This window comes from Curcuma longa, chromosome 19 (genome assembly GCF_044706935.1).
Source record: "Curcuma longa cultivar G26 ecotype Majalengka, Jawa Barat chromosome 19, ITB_CL_G26_1.1, whole genome shotgun sequence".
In the NCBI taxonomy this organism is placed as follows: domain Eukaryota; kingdom Viridiplantae; phylum Streptophyta; class Magnoliopsida; order Zingiberales; family Zingiberaceae; genus Curcuma; species Curcuma longa.
The window spans coordinates 7,260,188-7,272,859 of NC_133879.1; the positions used below are offsets into that span (position 1 = coordinate 7,260,188).

A 12,672-nucleotide genomic window follows, 5' to 3' on the forward strand; every position below is an offset into this window, starting at 1 on the left:
CCAACACATTAGACACAAACCTCTAGGTTAACACTAAGTCTAAGAACCCTAAGACACATAGGCAGAAAATCCTTGTGGTCAATAAGGATATCCTAAGAGAGTGTCTAGTTCAGGGGGAGGTCATTCTTGAAAGTACATATTCTTAAGACCTCTTAAAACTAAATAAAAAATTCTAAAAATTATTTTAAAAAATTTTATTTTGAAAAATATTTTATAAATTGTTCTTTTAACTTGGAACAACCCCTAAGACACATAGGAAGATTGCCTTGTGGTTAACAAGGAGCCCTAAGGAAATGTCAGATTTAGGGGGAGGTCCAAATTAAAGGAGTAAAATTATTTCAAAAACTATTTTACATATTATCTCTTTTGGTTTGGGTTAAACCCTAAGACATTTAGGGAGTTTGCCTTGTGGTTAACAAGGATCCCTATGGAAATGTCAAATTTAGGGGGAGATTCAAATCGAAAGAGTAAAATTAATTTAAAATTATTTTCCTAAAATTATTTTCAAAATTATTATACATTATCTTTTTATTTTGGGTCAAACCCTAAGACACACAGGGAAGTTGCTTTGTGGTTAACAAAGAACTCTGAGGACGTGTCTAGTTTAGGGGGAGATTCTAATTTAAAAAGGATAATAAATAGTTTTTAAAAAACTATCTATTTTAAAAATACTTTTTGAAAATTATTTCAAAATTATTCAAAACTTATTATTCATTATTCTTTTAATTTGAGTCAAACCCTTAGACACACAGGGAGATTGCTTTGTGGTTAACAAAGGACCCTGAGGATGTGTCAGATTAAGGGGGAGAGTCTGATATAAAAGAATAATAACTAATTTTTTAAAACTTATCTATTTTTAAAACACTTATTTTGAAAATTCTTTTGAAAAACTATTTTCAACAAACTATTTTGAAAACTAAAAGTTTGAAAAATATTTTGAAAATCTACTACAAAATTTATGTTTGAAAAAAATATTTAAAACTCACTTGAAAATCACCCTGAAAAATAATTTTTTACAATCTACTATAGTCTTTCAAGAATTGTCAAGACTTAATTGTGACCATAGGGATACCATTATTGTTGGTGCAAGAGAGAATGGACTTATAAATGTTAAATCTTTTTGATGTGTGAAAAGGGGGAGAAGGGACCTTAGAGTTAATAATATAGATTTCTCCCAGAAAATTAAACTCTGACCTATATTAACTTAAGAAATTGTCAAACATCAAAAAGGAGGAGATTGTTGGTGCAAGATGCACTAAGATCTTGCCTAGAGTTTCGATGTTTGACAATACACCTAAGTCTGGTCAGTTTGACCAAGGGTTGACCCAAACAGGATCTGATGTTTGGATGTGTGGAAGTGAGTGAAGTCTAGTCAGACGACTAGCGAGAAGACCTAGTAGGTTAGACTAGGTAGTGGAAGTCCTAATCTGGAAGATTGGGCAAGAGAAGTCCTGGTGAGTGAAGCTGGGCAAGGGAAAGTCCTAGTTGTAGGCTAGGCAAAGGGAAGTCCTGGTTTGGAGGATCAGGCGAAAGTCTTGGCAGAGTCAAAGCACTAGGTGAAGTCTGGGCTGGTCTGGAGGACCGAATCACAGCAGAAGTCTGGGCTGGTCTGGGTGACTGAGTCGCAGCAAAAGTCTGGGCTAGTCTGGGTGACCGAGTCGCAGTAGAAGTCTGGGTTGGTTAGAGAGAACCGAACTGCAACACAAATCCTAGGGGCTGAGGACAGAGCCGAGCAAAAGTCCAATAAGTCAAGAGAACTTGGTTGGCAAAGGTAAATTCTACAGAGTGGAGTGGGTTAGACTAACCCAAGATTTCGGTAGAAATCTGAAGTTAGACCCATAGATAAGGTTAGGTTGTCTTGTTTGCTTGTATGCTTGTCTTGCAGGGACCAGGAGCTGGAAGCAAAAGCAAAGGAAAAGTAAAACAAGGCAATTGAACCAAGTCAGCTCAGCTGAGTCGACTCAGATGAAGGCTTGAGTCGACTCCAGCTGATTCAGCCAAAATCCGGAAGTCAGCGCGTCAAAAGTTATCGCAGTTGACGCCACAGCGACTAGAGTCGACTCAGGAGGCAACTAGAGTCGACTCAGAGAGGATAACGGGCGGAAGCGATAAAACTTCATCTACCATGACAGCTGGAGTCGACTCAGATAGGCATTTAAGTCGACTCAAGACCAGTATAAAATGTTGGTGCAATCTTTGCCCCAAGTGCATTGAGTTTCAATGTTTGGCTAAACCATGTTTAAAGTTAGGCAATACTTGTGATCTAATATGTGTGATGCAAGTTTGTAAAAAAGTCCAGGTTGAAGACTTGGCAAAAGAAAAGTCCAAGTGGGAAGTCTTGGCAAAAGAAAGTCCAAGTGGGAACTCTTGGCAAAGGAAAGTCCAAGGTTGGTCTTGGCAAAAGAAAAGTCCAAGTGGGAAGTCTTGGCAAAAGAAAAGTCCAAGTGGGAAGTCTTGGCAAGGAAAAGTCCAAGTGGGTAGTCTTGGCAAGGAAAAGTCCAAGTGGATAGTCTTGGCAAGGAAAAATCCAAGGTTGGTCTTGGCAAGGACTTGACATGACGAAGCTGATGGAAGCATCTCAAGCTAGTGCGAGGATGATGGAGCATCCAAGGGAGGCACGAGGCTATAGGAGGTGTTTGAAGGCCGAGGTCTAGGTCAAGAGAAGCTAAAATGGGATTTTTCAGCTTCACCAGTCGACTGGCCCTGCCAGCAGTCGACTGCTCATAAATCAGACGCACACAGAAAGATCAGTCGAGCCAGAGGAAGACAGGAGTCAACTGGCCCTGCCAGCAGTCGACTGATTCCAGTCGACTGGTCTTGGATCAGTCGACTGATATTTGAACGTTGAAGAAAGATGGCAAGCATTTAATGCGCTTTAATGCAAGATTTTGTTGCCGATTGAAGCCATCAGTCGACTAGCCCTGCCAGCAGTCGACTGATGTTGCAGAATTATAAAAGAAGCCTGCTCGAGATCTGATGAAGAACTTTGCTATTTTTCTGTCTCTTTGCGCTTCTTTTGAGAACTTGTTGTTCTCTGATTCTTTGCTTTCTTCCTCTCCTCCTAAACATTATTTCATATCAGTTTGAGGAGAACGAAAAGATTGTAAAGGTTTCTCCGCCTTCGAGGTTTTCGAGAAGGAGACGATTCATAGTGCAGCGGGTGTGTGCGTGCGTGTGGATCCTTGGATTAGTCACCTCTGCGGAGGTGGATACCAAGTAAATAAATCGGGTTAGCGTTGATCTATTATTTTCTCTATTATATTTTGCTTCCGCTAACACTCTTGCAGAGAAACAATCGAAGAAGATTCGAAAAATGCTATTCACCCCCCTCTAGCGAACCAACCGATCCTAACATAAAAGAAGGCTTCGACCAGCAGCTTGAGATATAATTCATACGTCCTTCTTTTCGACAAGAGCTGCTACCGAACGCAACAGAGGCCAACCTCTTACAACCGGGGAAGATCCAGGAGGAGTGCGCGGCGCTTAGGACTTCCGGATCGGCTAAGTGTTTCGTTCATTATTCTTTAATTTGTTGTTGTTATTATTTGTTTATACGGACTATAAGACAGGTTTCTCCGCCTCCAAACGTCGTTTAGAAAGGAGACCACTAGTGAACGGGCGCCTCCCGAATTAGGCCTTGGACGTACTAACCCTGGGGGGTTAGGAACCAAGTAAAAAGTCGTGAGTCCCCTGCATATTATTTCTAATTCCGCTGCAAGTGCTTTTGATAGATATCGAACGAATGTGAAAAAGCAAAACGCGCTATTCACCCCCCCCCCCCCCCTCTAGCACGTACACGATCCTACACTTGGTCCACAATTAGCTGCTATAAAATCCAATTCAGAACTATTTTGAGTTGGAAAATGAGCTGCTAGAATTTTTTCATGAATTTTTAGTTTTTGAGTGCTTGGACTTGAAGTAGACTTCCCACTCCTCAAAGTTGAAATTGTTTGAGAAGGTAATTGACTTGATCCTTGAGCTTGCATTTGATTCATACCACTTGCAAGTTACCCAATTTATCTCTCAATGTTTTGTAATGTGGAATCATTTGTCTGTTGACTTTGTTGCTGTTATAAAATTTGTTGTTGTTGCAAAATTTGTAGCATCATCTCCTCAAGCTTTTGTTGTTGTTGAATGAACCCACTAGAACTCCCATAGTTGCCTTGGTTTGAAAATAACTTTTGTTCAGCATGAAATAAAGAGTTGGGTTACTGAAAATTTTATGGAGGCTGAGAATTTTAGAAATGTTGATGTTGGAACTGATTTGAAGGCTGAATTTGTTGGTTTTGATGCTAAAAATTCCCCTAAAATTTTGATGAAGGTTGTTGGAAAGTATTGCCTTAAAAATTCTGATTTTGGAACTACTGGAAACTTTAATTTGGCTACTGTAAATTCTAATATAGTGGCTGCCCTTGTTGAAAATGAGGCTAATTTGGTTGAAATTATTGCTGAAATGATTGAAATCCAAGCTGTTGTGATTGAAATGGTTGCTATAAATTGTTGTAATTGTGCTGGAATTGTTGTTGTGCTGGTAAGGGTGCTGGAAATTTTGATTTTGATGTTGAATTTGCAAATTAACTTGCTGAAAACCTTGATAAGGTTGTTGGAAATGATGTGAAGGCTGTCCACTCTGAAAATGTTGCTGAAAACTTTGATAAGGCTGTTGAATTTGCTGGAATTTAGGCTGATTTTATTGTTGGAGTTGTTGGGAAGGTTGATGTTGATAAAATAAATTTCCATACCTTAAATTTGGATGATCCTTCTGATGGGAAAGTCTTGAAAAATTGTTCCAGTAGATTCTTGCAGAACAAAAATTTTCCCAGAAATGATCTCAAGTTGCCCTCATAGTCGATCAAACGAAGTTTGATCGACTCATTTAGATCATTGGGCTCTTGTGTTTGGCTTACAGGATCCAATATAAAAGGAATAATTTAACTTATGCGGAAACATTAAATTATACCTTATAAAGTTTGTACCCGAAGACCTCTTAATCTTCTGCTGTATTCCTCTCCTCTTCTCGAACTGTGTGGGCAACGATCCTTCGAGAATTTCTCCACCAGTATTCTCCTCTTCGATGGCTAGCAAGCTTCCTTCCTTCTCTTTGTCTGGACAAAAGGAGAAGAGGAAGAAAAGAGTAAGAAGAGGCTGTGGCTGCCGAGAGTTTCGGCCACCAAAGATTTACTTCTTGTGTTCTCTCAACCTTGCCAAGCCTCTTCTTTTATAGCCTAGCCATCACATAAATTAGGCATGATTTAAATCATAAACTTGGTATGATTTGGATAAACTTGGTATGATTTCAATCAATCAATCAACGGAGAATTTGGTATGATTTCGGAAGTTACCAAGTCGATTTTTTTAAAAAATCTATAAATTTTTTTTGGAAAACCTGCTCGACCAATGGTTGCATGAATTCGAGCACCCCGCTCTGATACCAATTGTAGGATTGAAGAGAGCGTTAGAGGGGGGTGAATGGCGCTATCTTGTAGCGTTTTCCTTGTTTTTGTAAACTCATCGATTACATTTGTAAATCAAAGATAACGTTGCAGCGAAAATAATAATTGCAAGAAACACAAGAAGACACAAGTTTTTTTATTTGGTTTACAGCCACAGGCTGCTACTCCAAGGCCCATGATTTTTTATCATTTACGTATGGATAATCCACTAATTAACTCCTTCCTTACGGTGAGGAGTTGTAACGATTTACAAAATAGAAATACAATAATCACTCTATTGTACTTAAATGAAAAGCATACAAGTAACAATTTGTTTGGGAGGAGGTGAGGAAAGGGGAGAGAAAGGTAAGGAAGGGGAAAGAGAATTTTTACCCTTGTTTGGGATGGAGTGAGTTAAGAAGAGGAATGGGAGAGAAGGGTAAGCTTTCCCCTTGCATGCCCATGAATCGACATAATTCCTTACACCCCAAATTGGGGTGTAAGGAAGGGGAAGGAAAACTTATAAAACATTTATTCCAATTATATCCCTATGTTAAAATATTAATTATTAAAATAACTCATCTATTAGATTTTTGCACCGTCGCTCCTTATCACATAACGCAACCGTCACAGGATCTCATCGCTCGCACTCCTTGACGTTAACCTTCATCGTAAATTTCTTCGAAGATAAAATTCAAGAGAATATATTTTTATAAAAATATATGTAAAAATATTGATTTATTCTTTGTCGTATCAAAATGTACAGATTCTGTATTTCATATATTTATTATATATATTTTAAATTTTTTTATTTATTTAAGATTAATTTTTGTTGGTCTCATAAGTTATATATATTTTTTCACATATAGATTTATTTTAAAATTAAGGGTATTTTTATAATTTTATATATTTAACCTTCATTCCCTTTCCTTTCTTCTCAAACAACACATATTATGTTAATGAACCTTCCCTTCCTCCCAAACAATGTGAACATAAATACTTCCCTTTCCTTTCCCTTCCTTCCCCTCCCTTCCCCTTCCGTTAATGAACCTTCTCTCACCCCATCCAAACAGGCCGTAAATCGTTACCAAATCACCGGAAGTTGAGAAGATGACTTGTGGTGCAGAACTCTAGCGTTATGACGGCTTCTAGGGTGATCATTCGTGTGAAGACTGACGTCAGCTTGCTATGGAAATGACTTGAATTGATGCTTTGAGGCCTTCTATCGAAGGTCTTTTATAAGGCTTTCCGGGCTCCAGGAATCCCTTTCCAGGGGCCTCCACGATGTCCGTCGATCCGCCATCAACGCTGCTGACTCGACACTTCCATTCGCCTGGATTCCCCTTCCAGGCGTCTCTGGGCTGACATGGAAGTTTCAGATGAACTTTGACTACCGCTGCGTTTATCCGAACCCAGGCGCCTAAAACCAATCTAGTCGCATGGAAGCTAAGGTGTCCCGACCACAGGGACAATGCCACCTCATCGCTTCGCTAGCCTAGTTCGCTGATATACAGTCGCCTGGACCGCCAGTCACCTAGATTCTGGATAGAGTCACCCGGAATCAAAGTTCTCGCCTCTCCAATCCTTATTACAAGTTAGTGCAAATACCAAAGTTGCAAAAAAGGATTAACAGTTTTTTGAACTGTTTAGTAGTCTTAACTTCAGGTTTTCAGTGAAATCTTAGGTTAAACCGACGCCTACTGTTCCACTCCAAGAATGCACCCTTACCCACTCCACTCGGGAAAATTTAACTGATTTGCCAAAAGTTCTCCAGACTTGTTGGACTTCCCGTTTAGCCTTGATCCTCAACTCATAGGATTTGTTGCTAGGCCTACCAATCCACCTGACCACCTAGACTTCTACCACGCATTTGGTCCTCCTGACCTGTCTAGATTTTTACCATGCATCTGGTCCTCCTGACCTGTCTTGACTTGCACCTAGTGCATTTGATCTTACTAAGACTTCTGCCTGATCCTTTAAACCAAGACTTACTTTGCCTAGCCTCAACTAGGACTTTCCTGTGCTCCCTACACACTAGATAAGCATACCAGTACACAACACACACTTAACTTAAACCTCATGCCATCATCAAAACCAAGGTTCGATCATCTTGTGCTTCCCCTGCACCAACAATTTAAATGTGCTAATCTTAACAGAATAGATGACGTCCGTAATCATCAATTCATTGACTAGAGATAATTTAAATATATTCATAATTACATATGTAGAGATACTCACAATTTGTGATCCAATTACAAATTCTCTCATGCTATGAATCGTATTGCAGACATTTAGTAATTAAGTTTAAGATCCAATTAAACATAAGAAAATACACACTTAAATAGTAAATTTTATTTATTATTAAATAAATTAATAATACAACTATAAGGTGATTGTCTTAGGACACCTCTCACACATAACATGATGTCCATTCCTAGTTCTAACATCTCTACGATAAGTTATGTGTATATATCAATTGCCTTAAAGTCTGAAACTTTGAAAGCCTATTGATCATTATTGTTAATGACTTTAAATTGATATCTCTGGGTGAATATAGACTCCGGGGAATTTCAGAAACTATAGCACTTGGAATGGATCTGAACGGAGCTCTCTAGGTCCATCAATAGATTTTGATCAAAACTCATTAAAGGACCTAAGGGTTTTGGATTTCTCAAATTTTTCCATGAAATAGAAGAGCATAGTGGAGTGAAGATATTTATTTGTGTTCATAATTAGTTTTGACATCCCTATAATAAGTTATGGGTAAAAATTAATTTAAAAAATAAAATTTATTTTAAACCTTTGAAAAAGCCTTAAACGATATTTTGAGGTTTGAAACATGGGGGTAGCCCGATAACAAATGTAAATTTCTGAATGAGTTTCAATTTAGAACTATAGAATGTCCCATTTTGATACCCGAGTCGAAAGTTATGACAACCAGAAGTAGGCATTTGGCATATAAACATAACTTATCATAGGGATATCAAAACTAGACATGAATGTCATATATACCTCCTATTCACTCACACCTTTCATCTCATGATAAAATTTCAAAAATCTAAATACTTTATGTCTATCAATGAGTTTTGGCTAAAATTATTGATGGATCTAGAGAGCTCTGATTGGACTTATTCCAATTCCTATAAGTTTCTGTAATACCCAAGAGTCAAAAGGTGCCCATCGTTATCATCGTAAAGGATTTCAAACATTGCCCAAAATGTTTTTAAAAAATTAGACTTTTCTCCAATTGGCACATACTTATAATTTCATGTAGGAGATTTAGGACTAGAATTCCCCTAAGTCCATTAATGAATTTCGATCAATAATCATTGATGGACTTAAAGAGATCTGATCGGACCCATTCTAACTCCTATGGGTTTATTAGGTGAACTTGAGTCTAAATAAACTCTCTTTTACTATTTTAATATCTTCCCAAAATTGCTCATGATGATTTGAAACCTTCAAAATAATGTGGTGTTGGTCTTCAAAAATTAACACTACAATCTATGCAAATTGGCACGCGATCATATTTTTATCTGCATGTCTTAGGACCAGGATTGAACACTATATATACTTTCTACACACTAACCTCTCACATATTATTGTAAGTTTTCAAAAATTCAAGTCCCCTAGGTTTATCAATGAATTTCAATCAAAACTCATTGACTCACTTAAAGAGCTATGATCAGACTCATTCTAACTCATGTATCTTTTTACAGTGCCCAGAAGTCCAAATTTATCTTCCGTTATCATCGTAAAAGATTCTCAATATTGCTTAGAATGTTTCAGGCTTTGTGTTAATTGACATGAGCCTATAACTTAGTGTAGGAGACTTAAGATCAAGATTTCTCACCATATCTACTTTTTACACCCTCCACATTTTCATCTCATTACAAAATTTCATAAATTCTAGTAGTCTAGGTTCATTAATGGAATTTGATCAAAATCCATTGACGGACTTAGAGAATTCCGATCTGATCTATTTCAACTCTTGTGGATTTATTAGGTAACCTGAATCCAAATAAGCTTTCGTTTACTTTTTAAAAGTCCTCTTAGTAGTGCTCAAAATAATAATGATTTAAAAGTTTCAAAATAATATGATGTTAGTTTTCGAAAACCAATACCACTATGGTACTAGTTTTAGAAATCAGCACCATCGTATGTGATCAAAACTAATACTGTGATGTTTGTTTATAAAGATTAGCACCACAATAAGTGATGTATTTAAGTTGTAATGTTGATCTTAAAAATAAACACCAAAGTGATTTTTTATTTTATTTTATAATTATTTTTATTAATAAAATCAGTTTTCACTATTAATTTTTTTATAATTAGATATTAAAATAGAAGATATTAAAAAATAGAAAAATAATTTTAATATTGTATTATAAAAATAAAAATAAAAATAAATAAATTTAGAATATTTTTTTATATTGATTAAAATTTAAATTAATTTAAAAGGAAAAAGGAGGGAGGAAATATATTGCATACAAAGGAGAGAGAAGAGAGAAAATATTATTTGCAATAATAGAGAAAAGAGAAGAGAAAAAGTCAACAATTGTCACAAGGATAAAATAAAAATCAAATACTCCTATTGAGAAAAATAAAATTTTCTTTTGGACATTCTCAAATTTCAAGTATGCATTTTGGGAATTTGTTATATGATATATCATTTATATATTTTTTATTTATTCTAATGGTCGATAAAATTTTTTCATAATATTAAATTTATCATCTTCAAAATTAATTAAATTGTAAAAATTATATATATATATAATGTAAAATTAGGATATATGTAAAAAAAAACAACAGCTAGTGAGTAGATGGAGAAGTGAACAAAACGGTCTAACGAAGACTCCAATGCAATGCAAAAGCAGAAGTAAACAAAATCCCTCGTTAATTTCTCTATGTACTTTCAATCCCATCGCCATAAACTAATAAAATACGACAGAACCGATCGCTTTCAATAAGCTTCCTCCAACGCCAAAACCTCTCCCAACGTAATTAAATCCGTCACTTAAAAATGTAATCTCAATCAAACGTTATAAACAATGAACACACCGGTGCGAGGCTTCGCTTCTATCACTCCGCCCATCCCTTTATTCCCCGCACAAAATCAAGAACGCATTCTTCTTTAATCAATTTCCCGCATGGCTAGCCCAATCCGTTTGCTTATTTGCCAGCTGTTATTCTTCTTCTTCCTCAGCCTCAACGTTTCCTGCACCGACGGCGATAAACAGCACCGCCGCCTGATATCTGTCAGCTCTCTGCTAATGAACGACACGGAATGCTCCTCTTCCACATCGTTCGATTCAGGTCTTTTTAAAGATTAATGGAGCTGATTGGGGGGGGGGGGGGGGGGGGGGGGGGGGGGGGGGGGGGGGGGGGGGTGGTGTTCTTTCTTGCAATCTTTTTGATGTAATTTGAAACACACAGCAAATTGAACATTCCAATTTTCAGCAGAAAATGGTGAGAACCAGAGCAGGATTCAAGTGGTGCACCGCCACGGCCCCTGCTCTCCCCTCCGGCAGCCGAAGCCACTCGATCACGAGCGCCGTGTCCTCGAGCATGATCGACGACGAGTGGAATCCCTCCACGGCCTCCACCAAGCTCAATCTTCCTCCCGATTGTACCCAGGCAACTCGTTGGCTGCTACCATGCAGGGCCGCTACGGCCTTGCCCTCGGCAGCGCCGACTTCGTCGTCACTGTCGGCTTTGGCAGCCCGCCGCAGGCTATGTCCGTCATCTTCGACAGCGGCAGCGACCTCAGCTGGATCCAATGCCAGCCATGTCCCCACTTATGCTACACCCAGAAGGAGCCCCTCTTCGACCCCTCCAATTCCTCTCACTACTCGCTGTTGCCCTGTGACTCAAGCTACTGTTCCAGCTCTTCCACCATGTGTGACGGATTCGGCCATTGTGGATACACCGTCAGCTACGGCGACGGATCCCAAACGTCCGGTCTCCTCTCTCAAGACACGCTAACGCTCACCTCCTCCTACGTGCTCGACGACTTCGTCTTCGGGTGCGGCGAGGCCAACAGCGGCCTTTTCGGTGAGGTTGCCGGGATCATCGGCCTCGGCCGCGACCACATTTCGTTGCCATCCCAAGCCAACGGCGGCGCCTTCTCCTACTGCCTGCCGCCGTACGCGAGCTCCACTGGCTACTTAGCCCTCGGCACTAGCAACGGCAGCCGGCCGAATTCCCCCAAGAATCTGCATTTCACTTCAATGCCATCGCGATCCGACGCGCCGTCGTTTTACTTCGTGGAACTCGTGGGGATCAGTGTGGGAGGAAAAGATCTTAGAATATCCCCGACGAGCTTCAGCGACCCGGGTACCTTCATCGACTCAGGGACCGTGCTCACGTACCTTCCGGCGGACGCCTACGCAGCGCTGCGGTCGGAGTTCCGGTGGCGGATGAGTAAGTACCCGACGTCGGCGGGAGTGGATCCACTGGACACGTGCTATGACATGGAAGGATACGACAGGGTGGCAGTGCCGGCGGTGGTGCTGCATTTTAGCGGCGGGGCGAGGCTCGACGTAGACAGCTCGGGGATACTGTTCACCTTGGATCGCTCGAGCGCGATCGCGTGCCTGGCGTTCGCTGAAAAGGATCCGAATGGGTTCACAATTATCGGTAACATGCAGCAGAAAACGTACAACATCGTCTACGACGTGCCTAACGAAAAGATTGGATTTGGCGCCGGAGGATGCACCGCCGATCCATTTTAAAAGACAATTTGACGATTGATTTTGAATCGATTACTGCATGTCCAAATTTTCATTTTGTTCTCTTCTATATTATATTATATTATATTTAATGTTGAGTATTCTTTATTGGTCAGCGAATTATTCCTGCTACCCAAACATTGTCACCTCTTTAAAGGCAAATTTTCTAAATCACACATTGAAATTGAGAAGTGAATGGGAGGCACATGCGGTAAGTTGGGTGTTGTTATATGCGTTTTAAAATTTTATTTTATAAAATAAATAATAAAAATATAATAATAAATTAAATTATTACAGTACGCGTATTATACACATATAGGATACATACATATGTAGATTTAATCGTAGAGTTAAATTATATAAATAAATTATACATGTTGGATGATGTGAAACGAAAACATCATCAACTAGCAATCTTTTAAAAGATTGCCTCTACTCGTATCCATATCGAGATCTCCACGAGACGACTTCACTAAGTCATGCGTCGTGTCTCCATTTCGATATTAATT

At 39.0% G+C, this 12,672-nt stretch overlaps 1 protein-coding gene across 1 annotated transcript; it reads left to right on the forward strand.

Annotated features, from left to right (window-relative positions):
• The first annotated feature begins 10,582 nt into the window (after positions 1-10,582).
• Positions 10,583-12,166, forward strand: LOC141812484 (aspartyl protease family protein At5g10770-like). Its single transcript, XM_074700475.1, has 2 exons — positions 10,583-10,748; positions 10,893-12,166. The coding sequence occupies exons 1-2, from the start codon at positions 10,583-10,585 to the stop codon at positions 12,164-12,166; spliced, it is 1,440 nt and encodes a 479-aa protein (XP_074556576.1).
• Positions 12,167-12,672: the final 506 nt, after the last annotated feature.